Source organism: Anoplopoma fimbria, chromosome 15 (assembly GCF_027596085.1).
Source record: "Anoplopoma fimbria isolate UVic2021 breed Golden Eagle Sablefish chromosome 15, Afim_UVic_2022, whole genome shotgun sequence".
In the NCBI taxonomy this organism is placed as follows: Eukaryota; Metazoa; Chordata; class Actinopteri; order Perciformes; family Anoplopomatidae; genus Anoplopoma; species Anoplopoma fimbria.
In genome coordinates, this window is record NC_072463.1 from 2,979,305 (window position 1) to 3,000,517 (window position 21,213).

The 21,213-nt window shown below is 43.2% G+C and overlaps 2 protein-coding genes across 2 annotated transcripts; both read left to right on the forward strand.

The window, feature by feature from the left end:
• The first annotated feature begins 246 nt into the window (after positions 1-246).
• On the forward strand, positions 247-3,877 carry LOC129103813 (enhancer of rudimentary homolog). Its single transcript, XM_054614416.1, has 4 exons — positions 247-357; positions 1,053-1,140; positions 1,869-1,989; positions 3,613-3,877. Exons 1-4 carry the CDS (start codon positions 355-357, stop codon positions 3,713-3,715), a joined length of 315 nt encoding a protein of 104 aa, XP_054470391.1. The 5' UTR covers positions 247-354; the 3' UTR covers positions 3,716-3,877.
• Positions 3,878-8,482: 4,605 nt separating this feature from the next.
• si:ch211-168d23.3 (BRD4-interacting chromatin-remodeling complex-associated protein) lies at positions 8,483-19,013 on the forward strand. Its single transcript, XM_054614591.1, is given in 14 exon segments — positions 8,483-8,523; positions 8,724-8,766; positions 8,968-9,033; positions 9,200-10,729; positions 12,117-12,350; positions 13,708-14,314; positions 14,438-14,536; positions 14,539-14,570; positions 15,121-15,182; positions 15,446-15,594; positions 16,678-16,772; positions 16,931-17,033; positions 18,293-18,418; positions 18,421-19,013. Coding segments are annotated over 14 exon segments (3,780 nt in total).
• Positions 19,014-21,213: the final 2,200 nt, after the last annotated feature.

The following is a 21,213-nucleotide window of genomic DNA, read 5'->3' on the forward strand; positions in this document are numbered from 1 at the left end:
TAATAATTTGCGACAAAAAAAGCAGAACCGGAAGTAACGGAACTACTTCCTGCTGTCGCGGTGTCTAGATTTTTTTTTTTTTTTTTATTTTTAATTAATTTTTAATTTTGTTTAATCCTAAAACAATATTTGTGCTCTAATGGTGTATAAATATAACACGTTTTATGTTTTTGATTCAATTTAGACAAAAACAAAAACAAAAAATAAATTGCGACAAAAAAAAGCAGAACCGGAAGTAACGGAAAGCGTTGTGCTTTTCCGGTGTCACAGGTCAACTCGTCCGACAAGAAGCAGGGAATCCAAGGAAAAATTACGGACACCGACTGAAAAAAAAAAAAAAACACAATTATAATCATGGTTAGTACGTCGTGATATAATGTTTAAAGTGCATAAGTGTGTGTATAAATGAAGACAAAGATTAATCCAAGCAGTGTGTCGGTTTTAATCCAGCTAAATGCTATCGGCTAACGTTAGCATGGAGGTGCTAGCGTCCACAGCTGCAGCTATGAGGGCTTCTGTTGGCTACTCAACCAGTGGAATACTTTATTATTTATCATATATAAGTGTTTTAACCTGTAGCTAATCTACACACACACACACACACACACACACACACACACACACACACACACACACACACACACACACACACAGTGAGTCTGCAGCTGTTTGCACAGGAAAGATGACTTGAAACCAGAAAAAAACACCTTTTTTGTTGAATGATACAAACTATTATCTTACAATTGTTGCTAAATGTTATCAGAAATATATATTGCTTTTAAATAAGACTAATAAAGCGTATTATTAACTACTTGTATTCATCCACCAGACCTGAAACATCATCACAATCACACATGATTAGTTAACTAACCACCATCTTTCATCAATCAGTTAGTCTGTACAAACATCTGGACCTACTATTTATACTGATATAACTAGCATTTCTGTGGATATGTGTTTTGTTATTTGCCTGCATGATACATTTGCTGTCACACCTGGAATCAAGACAACAAAATGTAATGTTTGTGTCTGTTTTGGGGTTTTTTTTCCAGTCTCACACAATCCTGCTGGTTCAGCCCACCAAGAGGCCAGAGGGGAGGACGTACGCCGACTATGAATCTGTCAACGAGTGCATGGAAGGTAAGCTGATGGAGCGATCGTTCTCCGTTCTCCTGAGGGACCCAAACACTCCTCCAGTGACGTGTTAAGACATTTCCACTCCTCTTTGGATTACTCTCACTGTGTTACACATGGTAGCTGCATGTCCCTCTATTGCAACACTTACACTCGTCACTTACAGGCGTACATTTTTAAAGTCGCAATCTTACTGAGTTTAACATTTCTGTAATAGAAAATCCATTCTAGCTTGAGTCTGTATCGGTGAAGAGTTGACTTGTATCTGTTTATATTCACCGGTGTGTACACGCACATCAGGAAATAATTTTATTCTGGGGAAGACAGTTTAAATATAATCAACCATCAATATTCTTAATAATATTACTTCAAAAAGATGATTTTCACTAATTTTACAAATCTAGTAGCTGTCGAGCAAATGTAATATAAAAGATGAAAGTGAACCAAAAGTAACAAAATCAAGAAAAAAATATATTAAACTCCTCAGATGTAATAATTATTAGTTATACACATTGTCATGTCATTATCACTGAAGAATATTCCTGATCATAGATTTTTAACTACATTTGTCATATATTTAGTTGACATAAACGGCACAACAATTTAACAACTTCCTAAAACATTTTTTGCATTATATTTGTTGTTTTTTAAAAATCTGATTAATGTAGATAATTTGGGTTAACATGTTTCACATCCATGAGTATCATTTACTGGATCTTCTGTCTCCTGCACAGGTGTCTGCAAGATGTACGAGGAGCATTTAAAGAGGATGAACCCCAACAGTCCGTCGATAACGTACGACATCAGCCAGCTGTTTGACTTCATCGATGACCTGGCCGACCTCAGCTGTTTGGTGTAAGTCTGACAAGGAGACTAACTAATGACATTAACCACACGTTGCGTGTCAAGGGTTGTTGTTGTTGTTGAGCGTAATACACGTGTTGTAATTTAGAAAATGTCAAAACATGCCCCATAGAATACTCAGCGTTTAGTTACATTTCCTCACTGGATAACAAAGTAATGAGTAAAAACGATATGTTACAGAGGTTTAAAGTCTCTGCCTCCATTGGCACTTCCACGTAGAGGGTTCACCATGCGGAGCGTTCCAAACCAGTGGGAGGAGTCGAATATATTCAATTAAGTTGTGCACATAACTATTGTCTCAATTATCATAACACTGCATCTTCAGTCCAACTAAAATAGGAAAATATTTCATGTTCGCATCAGTTTTAAAAATTAAACAATCGACACCGTTTGCAGGAAAAAGTCACATCACATAACAGCAGGGTGAGGCGTGTCTTTATCAGTATCCATGGTAACTGCAGTTTCCTGCTCCTGGAAGAGAGCTCGGCACATGTTTACAACAGTGTACCTGTTTATTTATACCTGGGGTGGCCAAACTACGGACCGTGGGTCATCTGAGGCCCACTGCCTGTTTTTCAAATTGCCCACAGTGAATAAAAAAACCAAACTAGAATGTAGTGTGAGCATATTTCTAATAAAAGGCGCTGTGTGTACATTGCACATCCTAATTTAAACACTAGATGTCGACTAAATTCAGTGAAATTCTCTGTGTGAACCTTATTAAGAGGGCACTAAGGTCATGCACTGTTTAAGTATTGAATAATTTAAATCAATTTTAGAAGCAACAGAATCAAAACAAAAAACAAGCACAGTTTAGAATTGTTTCATGGTTATTTTGTTAAAATACATTTTCTGTTGGTGTATTATACATCTACCTTTGCATTATTTTTTACCAATATTTCTTGTATCTTGTTTTCAAGAGGTCATTATTATTGTTGCAGTGAGGCAGAACATGTTTAGCCTCAGAGAGATTCAGAGCCAGCCAGGATTCAACCCCTCTCTCTCTGCCTCCAACCCAGTTCATTTGGGGCATTTTTTGTTAATTTGGGTCATTTTGTTTGGAGGTTTACATTACATTACATTACATTACATTACAGTCATTTAGCAGACGCTTTTATCCAAAGCGACTTACAGGAAGTGTATTCAACATAGGTATTCAAGAGAACTACTAGTCACCAGAAGTCATAAGTGCATCTCCTTTCTTAAACAAGCATCTTAAAGCATAAACCAGAGCAAAAGTATAGTGCAGAAAATTACTACGAAAACAATAATTGCAACAAACTAATACAGGATAAGTGCTACAAACTACTACGAATAGGATAAGTGCAGTAAACGAATACGAATTCAATAAGTGCAGCGAACTGATAGGAATACAATACGTGCTACGAGGAAGGCTCAGGGTGGAACTTCTTTAAGCCCCTGTGTTTACAAGTACTACTCTGCTAAAGTGCCCTTGAGCCTTTGGTGCTTTTTTCCTTCCCCGTAGCAGAACTTGACTTCTGACCTCAAGGAGAGGACGAGCAAACAGAAACTGAGACAGAAAGTGTCTCATTTAAATGTTTCTTTGCCAAAAAATAAATCTGAAACTGATCCTGGTTTTCCCGTCTGTCTCAGGTATCGCGCCGACACACAGACGTACCAGCCGTACAACAAGGACTGGATCAAAGAGAAGATCTACGTGCTGCTCCGCCGTCAGGCCCAGCAGGCAGCCAAGTGAAGTCCTGGGGGGGGGGGGTCTATTATTTTACGATCTGTAACTTGTGTTCAAATAGTTTGAGTAACATGTTTTGAAAGGTTTTTGACTACGTTTTCTTTTCTAAGTTTTTGTTTTGTTTGTTTTTTTTTCTCATCAAGGAGGGTGTATTTTAATGTTTGCCTTATTAATAAAGTTTGATTAAAAAAAAAACTTTCTAAATCAAGTTTGTTTTCTCTTTTTCTTAAAATAAATGATTTACAGATTTCTATTTTTTAAAACACTGCTGGGCCTTGTAGGAATGAAATGATGCTTCTTCCATCGGTTTCCTTTCTAACTTTTATTTTTCTTGTCAAATGAGTTTTTTTCTCTTTTGACATTTCCTCATTTCTTTATTACTTTTCTCATTATTTTTTTTCATTCTCCACCAATTCCACTGTCGACTGCAGAAAATTGCTTCCGAGGATGACAATTTATTTTGCAGTCTCGCTCAAGGTCATTTTAGTTTTTCAAAACGAGCATCTTGAAATATTGATTATTTTATTTTACTGCCTGGGGAATTTTTTTTTCCAGTTCCCTGAACATTTGACCTAAAGCCTGAAATGTTCCCTCCACAGTTTCCTTTCTGTTCTCTCTTTCCTCCTTTTGCTCTTTTCTTTTTAAACCCATTTTATTCCTCCCTCTTCAGAATCTGCTGTTGACTGTAGATAAGTTACTGAGGATGTAAATTTGCTTTGCTGTTGTCTACATTTCCTCATTTTTCACTCAATACAGCAGCAAACAAGCGCGTCTCAAATATTGATTATTTTTTTTCTTCTCTAACTGCCTTAGTAAAATATTTTCAATTTCCTCGACTATCACAGCAGACTGTCTGTGTGATGAGAGCACAAATGAAATTCTCTTTCTTTTGGTTTCAGTCTTTTCTCTTTTGTTATTTTTTCTTTCACCCTTTGTTCCTTTTTGACAGTGAAGTGCTGACTAGAGAAACCTGTGAATGAGGAGAAGATTTTGCTTTGCAGTTTTTACTCAAAACAGTGATAAATAAGCAAGTCTGGAAATCTTTTTTTTTTTTTTATAATTCCCTTGAACGAATATTTAGTTTTTCACTGTCGTTTGTTTTTTCCTTCATATTTGTATTTCAAGTATCGGCTAATTATTCTGTATAAAAGTGCTTCTGTTTGTCTTTATATAGAACACATATTAATCCGCCTTTAAATGCTGAATAAAGTGGTAGATTGCCTGGAAATCTTTGGTTTCCTGAGCTCTCTAAATAGATGACATTTGTGGGATTAACATAAAAAATATATTCAATATTTTTCTTTCTGTGCTGCCTTTTCTCCATCTTTTATTTTTTCCTGTTTACTATTTTATTCCTCATTTCTGTGTCATATTCCCCCCCCTCCCCTTTAACAGTTTATAGAGTTATTAGGATGCTAATGTGCTCCACATGGTGGTTCTCCTCCTTTAGGCGCAGTGACGGAGGCAAATTAGCGCGTCTCCAAATATTGATTTGGGTTTCTTTACCTCTCAAAGTATTCACAGAGAAATCAATACAATGTACAGAGGAGGAGAAAAAACATCTGTATCTCCTCTCCTCTCTCTCTCTCTCCTCCTCCTCCTCCTCTCCTCCTCCTCTCCTCTCCTCCTCTCTCCTCCCTCCCCTCCCCTCCTCCTCCCCCTCCCTCCTCCCTCCCTCCTCCTCTCCTCCTCCCTCCTCCTCCTCCTCTCCCTCTCCCTCTCCTCCCCCTCTCCTCCTCCCTCCCTCCTCCTCCCCTCCTCCTCCTCCCTCCTCCTCCTCCTCTCCTCCCCCCCTCTCCTCCCCCTCCCCCCTCTCCTCCTCCCCCCTCTCCTCCCTCCTCCCCTCTCCTCCCCTCCTCCTCCTCCTCCCTCTCCTCTCCTCCCCCTCCTCCTCCTCCCTCCCTCCTCTCCTCCTCCCCTCTCCTCCCCTCTCCTCCTCCTCCTCCCTCCCTCCTCCTCCTCCTCCCCTCTCCTCCCTCTCCTCCCTCTCCTCTCTCCTCCTCTCTCTCCTCCCCCCTCCTCCCCCCCTCTCCTCCTCCTCCCTCCTCCTCCTCCTCCTCTCCTCTCCTCTCCCCCTCTCTCTCCTCCCTCCTCCTCCCCTCCTCTCCTCTCCTCCTCCCTCCTCCTCCTCCTCCTCCTCTCCCCAGTTGTATTTTTCCCTCCTCTCTCCTCCTCTCTCTCCCTCTCTCTCTCTCTCCACCTTTGTGTTGTGATCGGCTCTCCCAGTCTGTTTCTCACACCCACCCCAGTACCCCTCCTCCTCTCCTCACCCCTCCTCCTCCTCCTCCTCCATCCCTCCCTCCCTCCTCCTCCACCCCCTCTCCTCCTTTTAGCATCTGAAAAGACCACTGAGTGAGAATCGATGGCGCAGAGGCCCGCTTGACAGGACAATAAACCACAAAGAAGGGGTGAGTTTTTTTTTCTCCTCCCTTCTTCCTTCTTCTCCCTCCTCTTGGTTCTTTCTCTTCTGTGTCTGGTTTGCGGGATTCCTCCTCATGGCAGCGGGATAAAGGGGATCGCTCGAGGCTGGCAGTGTGGAAAATGATATTTTTTTTTTAAACACAAGGCATCTTTTGTTACCGAGATATGATTTACAGAAGAGCAGCTGCAGGTCCCATCCAGGGAGGAGGAATAATAATAATAATAATAATAATAATAATAATAATAAATAACAATAATAATAATAATAATAATAATAATAAATAACAATAATACTAAATATATATCACATTCATTCCACATGAGCACACTTTCACCTTATGTAACCTGCAGACGCACCGGTGCCTCCCGGAGCTGCTGTGGCCGGAGAACAGAGCGCACTTTGCCGCTGCAGGTTTAGATGAAGGGGGTCGTCTGCGTGGATCTCATTGGGCGGTGCGGTTCATGCGGGGCTGTTGATGCGGGGCTGTTCATGCGGGGCTGTCGTGGTGTAAACAACAACACAGATATGATAAAGCCAGTGTGATGGCAGAGGGTTGGTCTGGTTTATTCTGAGGTCACCTCCCCTGGAAGCTGAGCAGTGAGTAATGTTAGAATTTGGCTTTTTTTTTTTTTCTTTTTTTTTTCCACCCAGCCATGAGGAGTCACATCCAAGACGCAGGGGGAGCCCTTCACATCCTCATGTCTGCTGTGGCCACAACAATAGCTTCCATTTTTTCCTTCATCATCATCATCATCTCCATCCCCATCATCTCCATCATCATCATCATCATCATCATCATCATCATCATATGGCAATAATTGATGCCATTATTGGTAAAACAGACTCCCCCACATGTCCTGTCACACCTTCAGCAGCAGTAGTAGTAAAGCTGCACAGCTGAGGAGAAGAAAACTGATGAATCATGTATTGATCTCGTGTCTCACTGCTGAGATGTGAATGTGTTCTGGGTGCTGGTAACCTCAAGTGACCTGACAGCATGTGGTGGTGGTGGTGGTGGTGTTTGTGTCTCCTCCTCCTCCTCCTCCTCCTCACCCTCCAGCCTCTCCACGTTGAAGACGCAGCGATGCTCCGGCCGCAGAGGGAGGACCAGTCTCCGTCCCGCCGCCTCGGTCTAGCACCCCCCCGCCTCCAGACACTGAAGCCCGGCCACGACTTCCCATGAAGCCACCAGCAGCACTCAGCTCGACCGCTCTGTATGGGGCCTCTCACATATGAAGTAGGTTCACGTTGGGGTCTGGGGGAGTGGGAAACATGAATGACACTCATGGAGAGAGGATGATGACAATCTGATTCATCATTTTATCTTTTAAATGTTACATCCACTGATTCCCATCCTGTCGGTTGGGTCCGACAAGTTTCAGACTTCTTTTACACTAAAAAAAATCTATATTTTTCATATAAATTTCTTGCAAAATACTGGATATATACATTCACCTCTTCCGGTATCTAAAATACTTCAAATGAAACAATGTAAGAGAGAAAATCCCTCTTTTGAACAACTCATGTCAACGCAGTAGTCAGTAGTTGTAATAAGGAGTCACAGGTTATTTTAAAGGCAGGTCAAAAAAATTGGGAGACACTGATCTGAAGCAGTTTCTTTTTTTGATAATAAATCAATCTATCATCTTAGTCAATTTATCAAGCATAAGAGGCCAATAAGTTGCTGCCTCTCAAACGTGAGGATTTACCATTTGTCTCGGATTTAAATCGTCGCAAATTCAAATTTATTTGGATTCTGGACTGTTGGTCGGACACAAAAAGCTATCTAAAGATGCCCCTCTGACTCTGGGAACTACGTGACGGACATTTTTCACAACTTTCTGTCTTTTTATAGATCAAACGATTGATTGAATGAGGAAATTTCTATAAAATCATCTCAGCTTTAGGTCTACAGGATTAAAGAACAGAACAGAAAGGCAAATATTGCACAAACCTCCGTACACATACATAAAAAAGATGCTTTAGAAGAATGCTAAACCAAATAAAAAGGTCTTTGAGTTGTATTTAAATGAACTCTGTGCCAGTGCAGTCTGATTCAGATTCCCTGAGACCTGAGAGATCTGCTGGGTTTCTGAACTAAGATGGTGTCTAATGTGAACTATAAAAAGGAAGACCTTTAGGAGCCTGTACGCCAAGAAGAGGATCTTAAATCAAGAGACTGCGAGTTCTCATTAAAGTCGCCCTCTATAATAACCAACACAAAGATCATTTAATCGATGATGAAAGTAGTTGCGGCCATGAAAAACGTCTGGTTTTCCCTTCACCGATTCATCCTTCATCCCAGTAATTTAAACCCGAATGCATTTGTCCTCCTCTTCCTCTTAGTTGACATGGAGGATGAAGATGGGACTTGTCTACTTGATGTTTTGTGGTGAGTCCGTTTGACTCGTACTCGGATCCAACAGAATAAACTTTGTCATCATGATCTGAAGTAATTATTATATTAAATAAACTGGACAGGGTCTTAGATTTAAAGTGGTCTAATGTCCCGTTTTATGTTCAAAATACTTGGTTTGGAAAATTCAAAAGGATTTAACTGAATTTAATTGTGATTTCTCTCCGTCTTCGCAGTGACCCCCAAGCCCTGAACGACTTCCTTCATGGGACCAATGAGGTAACAAAAGAGTCTTAAATAGAGAGGGACTCAAATAATTTGCAAATGATAAATTCGAGATGGGAATTTCTTTCTTGGCACACAGTGGTGTGAGATGAGTTGAGGAGGGCTGACAGTGTGGAAAGACAGAGTCCTAATGTAACACTGCGTTTGTCAGCCCGACCCTAAAAATATATAAATCCACTGATTTCATCCCAACAGCTGCAGACTGAAGACCTGCTCATTAGCTCCTCCTCTGGGGAGCCCTCCCTCTTCACAGATGCCCCGGTGAGTGTCTGGATCCACAGCCAGCAGCGTCACAACAACCAGCTATTTCCCCCAGGAGAACCATTCCTTATTCTCTCTCTCCTTCTGTGCCTGAAACTGCTTCCTGTTATCTCCTGCTAATCAAACAACTCTCTCTTCTTCATCTCTCTCCCTCCATCTCCTCCAGAGCCCCGTCTCTCTGCTGGGAGACGGCAGGGATTCCCCAGACACGCCTCCGCCCGGGTGCGTGGACCTGTCCTTCCTGGAGGAGGCCCTCCTGTCGTCGCCGGAGGGCGGAGAAGACCCACAGGTGGTGCAGGGTGGGACGCCCGTGGAGGCCGCATTCGAGGCAAAGAAAGGGGAGGTGGAGGAGGCGGAGGTGGCATGCGATATCCTGCAGCAGAGCCTGCAGGAGGCCGAGATCACGGAGCAGACCATGGCTCTGGAGGCAGGGCTGTCCGGACCCGGGGACAGCCTGTCCCTGTACTCACCCGCCCCTCTCCTCCCCCCACCCTCCGTACCATTCATACCCAAATCCGTGACCTTGCCCATCGCCCACGCGTTGCCCAGAGACACCCAGGCAGCAGTGGAGCCTCCCCAGCCCTCCCTCCTGGCCGTCGGACCGGGCTGCCCGTCTCTAAAACCCGCTGCTCCTCCTCAGCTGATGGGGCTCCTGCCTGGAAATGTGTTTCCCGCTGCTTCACCGGAGACCTCCTTCTCTCTGAGTCCGGCCCAGGCGTCCAGTATGATCATCCACAAGACTGTTCCCAGTGTGACCAGTCGTCCCCTTATCACCCCGACCCTGAGAGCAGCAGCAGCAGCATCGGGCCTCGTCCTGCAGCGGGCCCCTCTTCACATCCAACCCAAGCTGCCCATCAGCATTCAGCCCAGACTGGTTCAGATTAGCCCCAAGCCTTCTGGGCAAAAACACCCCCCAGGTCTTACATTTGTCCCTGGGACTGCCTCGCCAAATATCTTACTCTCCCAGCCTCCAGGCCAAAAGCCTGCAGCTCCCCCGCCGCAGTCCAACCAGCATCTCCACAAACCGGTCAGCCTGCAGCTGGTCAACCAGGGGGGCTCCTTTGTGCTCCAGCCTCAGGGACTCTTCCAAGGCCAAAACCAGTTCCTTCTTCCAGGCCAGTCCCCTGTTACGATCTCCCAGTCCGCCAGCGCAGCTCGACCCCTGCTGACCCCCAGTCACCACGGCCCGTCGCTCCACGGCGTGAACCCCTCCACCGGGCAGCTGGTTGAAGGCTCTCAGATCCTGACTGTGCCCCAGAGACAGCTGAACTTCGGCCCCGTCTTCACCACCCCTTCAGGGCAGCTAGCGCTCCGACAGGCCACCGTGCTTTCTGGACCTTTGCAGCTACAGTCAGCGCCCCCTACTGTCTTCCAGATGCCGGCACAGCTGGCTGGAACCTACACTCCAGGAGGGCAGGGGCAGCGCACCACCCTGGTCCACAGTCCTGCCCTTGGAAACCACATCACCTTGATCAACAGTTCAGGGGTGCTGCCCCAAGATCTCACTTCCATCTCGATCGTCAACGGGCCCTCCGTGGTTCAGGGTCTGCCTTTCACTACCCGGGCTCCGGCTCCTCAGACGAGAGTGACAGACGGACATCTGAGCCTCCATCAGGCCTCCGTGGTGCTGCTGCCAGAGAGAACCGTTCAGGAGGAGAGGGCCGGTCCAGAGGAGACCTTCCACCAGCTAACGCAGGTGAGCTGCCACGTCTGTCCATCTTCTATCACAGAGTGTGTTATTTTACATGGTGATAACGGACCATGCTGCTATTTGAGGGGGGTCTATTTTGCTCAATGTTGCAGGCACACTTTCATTTCTGTGCATGAAACTTGCTTTGATGATGTAATCCATCACAGTGGACATCAGTGGAGTCTGCATTAAAGGCAGGGTTGGTAATCCTGAGAAACTAGCAAGAGTTCACTAGATCAAAAAATGTAATCTAGCGAGAAAGTTCCCAACACTGACAGTCCGTCCCTTCAGGCCTCCTTCTAAAGCCACGCCCCTAAATATCATCATTATGAAGGTAAACAACAAACGTGGCTATTATAGGACTCGCAGAGGTCAAGCTATAAACTTGTGGCATTACTCCAGTGACGTGCATTGAGTTCACATATAAAATAAGCAGGTAGACAGACAGGGAGGCTGTCCAATCATTACATTCAGGTCGGATGTAATGATTGGACAGTCTTATTACAGTCCTGCGAAAGTCTCAGATATACCAGAGTTTTTCTTTTCTTTGTTGTCAGAGCATTTGATTCATTGGTTGCTGTCAGGATGTGATGAGATTTTCCCCAAAAATGTGTTTTTGAGGAAGATTAACAACCCTGCCTTTATTTTCGGTCAATATAACATTATTGAGTAAGGTACGTGAAGATAAAGATCGATCCTACATAACCGATGAAAACAGTCTTATCGCGTCATCTGTAGCTCTAGAGGGAATCCATCCAGAATCTGAGAAAATCAATAATAATATCAGGGGCATCTTCACTTTGGCTTGAAGAAAAACACTCAGCAGAAAGTCTGTTACAAACTGGGAACATAGTGTTTGAGAGACGTCGGCTTTTAACAGTAAGAAATGAATGGAAAAATGTTTTTGAGTTGCATTATGGGAAATATAGGATCCAACGTTTCTAAAGCTGGAAGTCAGGATATGATCGTGCCATACTAGATCGCTGAAGTTCTCCTGTCAAATCTGTCTGCACCTAAACTTCATTATCCAAACAATGATTATGCAATGTTGAAAAATATTAAACATGCAGAATTGATGTCCACTATGATGGATTAACAAATTTCAAGTGTCAATTAAGTGTTTTTTGTATGTATGAATAGCAGAAAAGAATGTCCAAAAACTCTAAACCTGTACAAGGTGCCTTTACAGACGGTCAGAAAAAAAACTGAATTTCTAGTTAAATACCTAAATCTTACTAAATATACTGGTGGTGGCTGTGCATCAGTGGATTTGGCAGGCTGTCCTTTAACCTCAGTGTTGGCCACACCTCCATCTGTGATGTTTGCAGGTATTTTGCGTGTGAACTCCTCTTTAACTCCTCTTCTCTGATGTCTCTACGTTCTCCGGCTGCAGCCCTATGGACATGTCCTCCAGCACGTCTCGGTGCAGCCCACCTCTGCAGGGCTGCAGTCCTCCTCTCCCCCTGTGGTCACAGTCCTGCAGCCTCCTCCTGATCCACCTCTGGCCCCCGATCCAGCTGTGGAGATCCCTAAACTCCTGATGCCCCCAGCAGACATGACCCGGGTAGTGGAGGAGGTGACCCACTCCATGAGTCACAACGAGGCCTTTATACAACATCTGCAACAGGTCAGAGCTAAAACATATTCCTGCAGATTTCTGCTGATTCAGATTCTGATTCAGTGCTGAAGCGCTTATGATGGTTTACATTTATATGTTGCCAACAGTGCTCTTCATTAGTGTTTCTAATGGTTTCAGTAAGATATCATATAAGGAAGATATGATCCTTCTTCAGCCCTCACTATGTGTTCAGTTTCACAGCTATGCAGCAAACTAAACACACTTCTAATAAAGGTTATTAGCTTTTGAAGTGTTGAATGGAAACAAACTGTGAAGTAGGCCTATTGGATTAAAAACCCCAAGAAACTTAAATTATAGTGTTTAAATAATAGAAATGATGAGATACCGTAAACAAAAGTTAGAAATAAATTACTACAACTCTTCAGTCAAAACTTTGAAAGAAAAAGTAGGAAGTCCTTACACACCTCAGTGAAGGTAGAAGTCCCTCAGCGACGTATCAAATGTAGAGATCACAACTACGGATCACCAGGAGCATTTCAGCATTTGGCATGATTGCATGCATCTGTTGGTCCCGCATCATCATGGGTGTGTTTGATTTGTGTCACTTAGCGTTTTTTGCCGGGTGGTGCATTAAATGAGTGATTGATTGAGTTAGATGCAACCTTTCTTTAAACACGTTGAGGTACATCCTTAAACCAAAATGAAGTGATTCTTTATTTGAATTCCTTATTGTGCATTGTTGTATTGTTCACAACACTAGCACCGGCCGGGCTAAGGCTGCACCCCCCATATCCACACCAGAAACTTCACAGGTTCACTTTAAAGCTGACAATAAAACTTCACTGGTGCAGAATTGTCTCCAATATGATGCGTGACAGTGAAACACAGTTAACTGCATTGAACATTATTTGAAAAAAAAAGACATGCAGAGTTATTTTTCAGAAACGTAATGTTTAAATCATATTGGCCTATGTAGTAATAAGTCTTTCCAGATGTCCACAAATAACAAAAGGCCTTTTTTCTGCAGAAGACATTTTGACAAGTCACAGTAGGAAAAGCACAGGTGTAAATTAAATGAATGAGGCTGAATTCCATTTAGTTGCTTTGATTTCATCTCCCTGGTATTGTGCATGCTGGCTGACTTATACTCTCACTGGGACACTTGAACAGAACCATTAGTGTTAACAGTAACAACTGTGCTTTTCCAACTATGACAACTTAAAAAGAGAAACAACTATTGCCACTGATACGAGGTAATCCTTATCAAGACTTCCAAACAAAGATATAATGCAAGGTTTTAGTAAGTAAAGTAAAAAAAACACTTTGAAATACGATATAGAGGTTAAAGAAAAATGGTTTAAGTGGAATAAAGTTAAACCTTTCTTCATCATTTCTACCACAGCAGCAAGACCTGAGTCCTCCCATCACGTCTGAACTGCTGGTCGGCTCTCTGCCGGTGGTGCCGCTGGAGTCGCTCTCCTCCCCGTCAGCCAATGAGAGAGAGACTCAACCAACGACCCAGGAAGTCTCGGGTCAGGACGCCGACCAGTGCGTCGATGCTTCTCCGCTTCACTCAGACCCCGTGGACGCGCCGCTGATCTGCTCCCCCTCCCCCGCCCAGGACCCAGATGGACCAGCTCCACCCAGTTTCTCCCCTCAGATCCCTCCACCCGGACCTGAGGGTTCAGTCACAGCTCCACAGACTCAAATCGAGCCCCAAGTCCAGTACCAGGTCCCTCATGAGCTCCAGGTCCCAGAGGCCTTGTTTGCCCAGAACAAGGTGCAGATAGAGCCGTCGGTCTCTCAGCATCCACCTCCACCCCAGGTCCAGGTCCAGGTCCAGGTCCAGTCGTCCGTCCCCCAGCCTCAGTCCTCTGTCTCCGCTTCAGTCCACAGCAGCCCCCCCCCTCTGCGTGTCTCGGTGCCTCAGCAGCAGTCTGATCCCACAGCTGCGTCCGTTTGTCTCCCCAAAGGAGGAGACGACTCCGCTGTTCAACAGCACACACAAAACAGTGAGTCTCCAATAAAATATGGCACTCAATCAAACAATAATCACTTCACCAGCACTGTAATCATTATTATGATCTGCAATACAATCATCATCATCATCTCTCACTGTGTCCCCCCTTTTTCAGAGCCAACAGCTGCCTTGGTCGTGGAGAGTAAAGCGTTTACTCTCGATGTCCATCCATCCTCTCCTGCAGCCCCGGGGGCCCAGGTCCACGGGCCCCCGTCCAGATCCAGACCAGCCAGAACACCAACACCAAGGTGAGAAATACAAAAGGTTTTTTTTTTGGCATGTCAAAAATGTAATCATATATTTAAAAAAATTGTTTGATGTGGGAAAAGATGTCCTTTATCTTTATGTAATCGAAAATATTATATATTATAAATGTTGTATATAAAGATATATTATTTATTATTATTACAATTTTCCAAAGCTTAAATTGACATATTTAAGTGTCTAGCTTTGTCCGACCAAAAAAACCCAAAGATATTAAATTTACAATCACAAACAGCAAAGAAAACCAGAACATTTTCACGCTTTAGAAGCTGAAACCTGTACATTTTGCGTCTATTATAAAAAAACTTAATTATATAACTTTTGTCTTACACTGAGAATAAACGGGTGTTAAAATGTTTCTAATGAGTCAAAATCATTTCCCTCCAGGATGACACTAAATTGGCTCCGGTGTTGAAAACAGAGCTTTGAAATGATTATTTGTTAAACGCAGCAAATGTAATTATTAATGATTTGAAAATCGCACCCCTGTCTCTCCATCCTTTGATCTCACCCAAAATGTTTTCCGGCTGCCAGCTGGCAGATCTTCTGGAGCAGCAGAGAGAGGAGAGGCTCACACCAGCAATACGCCGGCAAAGGTAAGAGCTTCTGTGATGTCGGAGGAAACCGTGGACTAGAAAACAAGACTTCAGTTCAGTCTCAGACTCACATAATGTCATTTAATATGTTGATTTGATTAATGTGAGTTTAAATGGATGTCATGGACATGAAGGAGTAGAAACGTAGTTTAAGTAGAAGCTAACCAAACAATTTAAATGCAACACATTCATGTGAAAACATATATTAATCAGTGACTTACCCGTCTGTAGCAGCTCAGAGTGTTCTCGTTGTGGTTCTCCAGGTTCCAGCAGCAGATCTGTTCGGACCACGCAGCGGTTCAGACCCCCGTCAGCGGCCCGGCCTTCAACACGCTGAAGGACGCCGTGAGACGCCTGCTGCCGTACCACAGCTGCTCCGGTCACCTGCCCACTCAGGAGGACTTCAATATAGGTTAGTGAGCTCTGGTTCATGACTGACAAGCATTTATGAATAAATAGATTTATTAAAAAAAAAAAAAACATCTGTTGTTGAATCAAGTGACAGCAGCAAGTTTAGTGCTTTGTTGATTTAAAAAAAGAACATTTTACAACAATTTATAGACACACTTCAAATAACAATTGTAACCTTGGATACAGAATATATCTAGTTTTTAATTAAAACTTGTTGCCAGTCAACGTGTCCACCTCTAAAATATGATGGATAGTGTTACGTCTACATGGTGGAAGAGGAATTACAATATCAACACTGACACAAAAAGATGTTCTCTAAACAGGACAAAGTGGCTGCACAAAACTGAATTATTAAAGCCTAAATAGACTGTTCCACTAAAAGCAACACCTAAAAACGACCCAACAAACTCACCTTCAAAGAGACATTCATCACAATGGAGGCACCAATGAATAAACCTGATGGGTTTTTTTTTAACATGAGTCACCCATGTGAAGAAGAAAACAGAAAAAAGCTGCACCGTGACGTAACAGACAGAATGCCATCTGAACATAATGGAATGCACTGCATTACGCACTGAAATGTGCTTTAAATGATTATGATTAAAATCATTCTCAGAGTTTTAATGTCCACTTGTCTAAGAGACATACTTTGCAAACAATAAAATGCCTTCGCGCTGGCGATAGACATGGCCAGAGGTATTATGTATGTATTATGTTTACGGGTTGTCTGTCTGAATGCATGGAGGGAATTCTTTCTCAAATTTGGACTCAAGCAGACTCAAAGCATTTTGGTGTTCAAGGTCGCTGTGACCTCTCTAAACATGGCAGAGGCACACAACCATGAAGTGGTAATTACACCTGTTAAGGAAACAAGTCAAATCTAAAGATTAATGCAGAACATGGGAATTAAACTAAAAGTATATTTAATTCACCATCACATCTGACGGAGAGAAGCTGCAAATCCTCAAATTTAAGAAGAAGATATTTGGTATTTTTGCTTGAAAAATGATTTTGGTTGTTTCACTAACAGTTAATGATGATGATGATGATGATGATGATGATGATGATGTTTCTCTGCTCACAGTGGACCAGGAGTTTGACTCCGTGTCCGGTTTCCTGCTGAAACGCACCAAGGACATGGTCAACAAATACAGGCAGCTACTGGTGAGAGAAGCCCAGGTGAGAAACGGAATACACTAACCGTCCAGTAAAACTACTTCTGAGACCAGACTTCTTTTGTTTATGAAGCATCATTTATTCAGGACCGTTTGGAGCAGATGGAGATCCGTGTGTGTGTGTTTATGTGTGTTTGATGGTAATTGAACTGGTTTCCACAGCAGGAGAGTCCGTCAGCAGAGATGGTGATGCTGGAGCGTCTCTTCCTCCAGGCTGAGCGCTGTGCTTTAGCAGAGGACAGACGGAGAGTCCGCAGAGACCCAGGTCAGTGTCGACCACCATCAACACCTACTGCTTTAAGTGTGTGTGTGTGTGTGTAAATGTGTTTTTAAGACAAGAAGAATGCTGTTTCAAATCCCAAGACTGAGACAGAAAGAAAAAAAAAAGTGAATTAGCAGCACTCCCCCTTCATTCTTTCCTCTGAATTAATTTATTTGTGCCTCGGAGCGCGGCACTTAACCTCCATATTTGCTCCAGAATAGCTCCCAGGTGTGAACGTGTAATTAAGCTGAGTTAATGTGGAGCGGGGGGGTCGTGCTGAGAGAGACTCTGCATGGTGACGAGAAAATTACATGTGTGAGGTTAAGATCAAATTAAAGCAGGGCTGTGATGTTAATTAAAAAAAGTTGGAAAAGGGGAAGGAGGCTGGTGTGAACTGTTAAACGTCAGACTGAGCTGCTGCTGGAGGTCTGAAGGAACGATGATTATACAAGTCACAAGTAATAGTTAACGCCAGCTGAAACAAAAACATTTATTTATTTCAATAGCAGTGCACATTAATAAACATGGGTGCAAATGGGTTTCTTTTGTTACATAGTTATGCTAATATAGCACATAAAAAATAACAGATTTTGGGGGGAAATTATAGGATTTGACAGCAAGATGCTAAAAGACCAGGACTCATTGTTAGAGGCAAGTTAATGCTCATCCACAGGTTATTTTATATCTTGATAATTATATATATTTAAATGTTTTCTGGTAATTCAATAAATAAATACTCTACATGACATAACCACGTTTTTTGTGTGGATTAAATACTCACCAAATGAAAAGTACTGAGCAGTTTCTTCTTTTATTAAGAACTTTAGGGAAAAATAATAAGATTTTCTCAGAAATTTGAGTAACTATGTGCTTATTGTCGATTTACACAACGTAATAGTGTATTAGGATATCTCAATATTTGATTTCATCACAATATGATTCACTAGAAAGGCTATACATGATCATATTGAATTATCGACTAGCTCTTGTAGTGTTTGAAAATATTTAAACTTTAAAATATATAATAAATATTAGATTTATGTCTTCATCTTCCCCAGATTTCTCTTAAATGTATCTTTTAAAGTTGCTTCGGTATTAAATAAAAAAAAAATGTCCACACTGTGTGACACCATCACACATGTTCTCTGTATAATCTTGTGTCTTTTTCAAACACATTTTAGCTTTTAAAACGTGTTTGCACAACCATTCAAAATAAGTGACGTTGTTTAATCTTCTGCTCGTTCCTTTTTCTTTTTCTCCAGAGTCTTTTATGACAGCTTTGGCTACATCAGCGTCTTCCCCCCACGGGGCCCTCACCTCCGGCTCCTCGCAGCGCTGCTCCTCCGTCAGCCCCTCTTCTCCACCAGCCTGGACCCGACTCTCCGACCGGCCCCGGGCCTGAAGACGTACCGCTCCAGCTCCCGCGGGGCCCTCAGGCTCACCATCAAGCAGGAGTCCGGCTCCCGCAAGGTGGTCCACAACTCGGCCTGCGACCCGGGACTGAAGAGGGACCACACGGGTCAGCTGACCAACGGCGGCGGAGCTGCAAACGAACGCCACCCTGAGGCCGCCAACGGAGCCCCGCGGCGTCCTCAGCGGGACGAGGAGGGCTCCAACGGGCCCCCGCTGTGTAACGCTGCGGAGGAGGTCCCACAGACAGAACTCCTTTCCAAAATAAAAGCCCCAAGCCCTCTTTCTATGCCAGAGCCACAGGTTGGCTGCTTCGAGTTTCCTCCCAGAGATGTCAGCGCCCCCAAACTGAAATGCTACCGGCTGGACGAGTCGCCTCGGCCGGAGCGTCGGTTCAGCCCGCCGCCCCCCCACCTCCAGGAGGACAACATGCTCAGTGAGCATCTACAGAGCGCCATCGACAGCATCCTGGAGCTCCAGCGCCTGCAGGGCCCCTCTGCAGCCCCGACCAGGGCCACGTCAGGCCCTTCACTGGACCAGGCTGTCACCAGCATCCTGGAGGGACACCTGTGAGGTAATCCGTCCCGACAGACGTCCGCACAGATGTAGAAACATCTGTCTGAGGTGGGATACAAACAAAAAAACATCTTATCTGTTCAACAGAACTAAAGGAGATTTAGTTTCTGGGTTTCAGAGATTACTTTTAAGGGACTGATTGTTTGAATGGAAAAAAAGAAGAGGCACTATAAAGAGATGCATACCAGACCACAGCACTATCTGTAGTCCCATAGATGTTAGATACTTCATTTCGATGTACGTTTGTGGAAAAAAAAAATCAAATCTATTTGAATAGGAGCTATATTGTTTCAGTGGTAGTTGAGTCATTCAGAGGTTTACGACACTGGTGTAACCTTCATCAGCATATAGTATATAAGTAATAGTGAGGACAACGACAACGTGGAGTAGACTGAGATTATTCAATAGTTTTTTATAAGATTTCTTTCAAAAAAAATGTGAAGTTTCCTTTTTTGCATAGTGCCAAGCTTCCAGGGTATTTATTTTGATAATCTGTGCCAATTGTGTTTCGCATTGAGAAAGGCAGCAAGAGTGTGTGTGTGCGACGAGTGAGTGTGTGTGTGTGTCTTTATTTGGATCTGAAGCGAGTGAGTGTGTGAGTGAAAACATTGCATCCTGCGACGGGACGGTACATAAAGACCCGGCAGGCTCCATCATCTCGGCTTATCGAATGAAACCTCCAAAGAATTTGTGACTTGCTACATCCTGAATACACCAGCAAACGTCCACGTCGCGTCTCTTCCCACAAACTGGAGTCTGTCCTCGTTAAAAGCAGAAAGAAATTAGGCAGAGTCGTGCTGTTTTTGTTGTGTTTTTTTTAACTCTGGACCCTTGTTGTCATTCGTGCTGGAGAGACTGTGAAATTATTCTGGTTTTCAGAGAATGTTTTTCTCATACTTTATGTATTAACATGCAAGCAATAATGAGTTGGGGTTGTTAGGAGCAGTGGTGCAGTGAGGAGGAGGAGGAGCAGGAGGAGGAGGAGGAGGAGGGAGATCTTTGCCGTCTTGCTTATCGCCGGGAAGATTGTTTTCCAGCAGAGAGAGAAGCTTGTTTTGTCACTGAAGCCTGCGTAGTTTAGAAAATTGTGTTTCAAACATGGCTGAAGGTCACTTAACGGCAGAAATGTCCAGTTTGAGAAAGAAAAAAACTGCAGTTGTTTTCACAGAACAGCCTCTCTGCATCATCAAACAGCCTTTGACCAAAAAAAAAAAAAAAAAAAAAGACTAGAGGAATCATCCGCTTCACGTTTAAAATTCTCTTTATTTATTATTTATTGGTTTGAAAGCTCGCTTTACAAAAGCCGAAGATTTATTTTCACGCAGCCATCGTGGAGCAATATGATTTCTTTGCAAACATCTTACGTTAATGTGACAATCTTATCGGTCTGTGTGGAGATGTGAATTCTGTTCATATGAAAATAGAGAGAGTTGAGATGTACGACTCTCCCTCATGAAACTTGTGCAAAATATTCTTTGTAGACTGATTTTTAACCTTGAAGGTCAAAAAGTTCAAAGCTGCAAAATGTCTTTAATTTTTGTAATATAAATTGAAAATGTGCTTCAAAATTTAGCTTTTGAAGATTACTGTTAGCGGTCAAGGTTTGACCTGCGAATTGGAAATGTTTAGAATATGCCTTATTGTTCATTCAGTGTACCTTTAAGGAGGTGGAATCTGCAAAGAAGAGATTCATGATGTGATGTTTTTAAATACTGTAACATCTGGTGTTCTGAAATGTGAAACTGACTCACTTCAAAAGGAAAGAAGAACAAAAAAAACTTCCAGAGATTTGGGGCTAAATCAAACAGGCCTTCTCATGTCTTTGAATTGCATTGTCATTTTTTTTATATGTGAAATTGTCTTTTGTTGGAACGAACAAAAGGAGTTATAATATGCAGTAATATTAGTGTTGAAATCCTCTGCAGCAGTTCGGGTGGACACACACACTAGGAGATTTAAAAAAAAAAGCACTAGTTTGATATTTTGGGAAGTAAACTCTCTGATACCACGCTCATGTCTGCATGCTAGACACAGAGCTAGCAGCTAGTTAGCTTAGCATAAAGACCGGAAACAGGTTGAAACTGCTCGCCATGCTCAGTCCAAAGGAAGTGCATACTTTCTCTTTTTACAAGTACTTCAGCTGCCCTTACTAAGTACAGTACGTACTCCGTTGGCTCAGTCGATGGGATGCATCTTG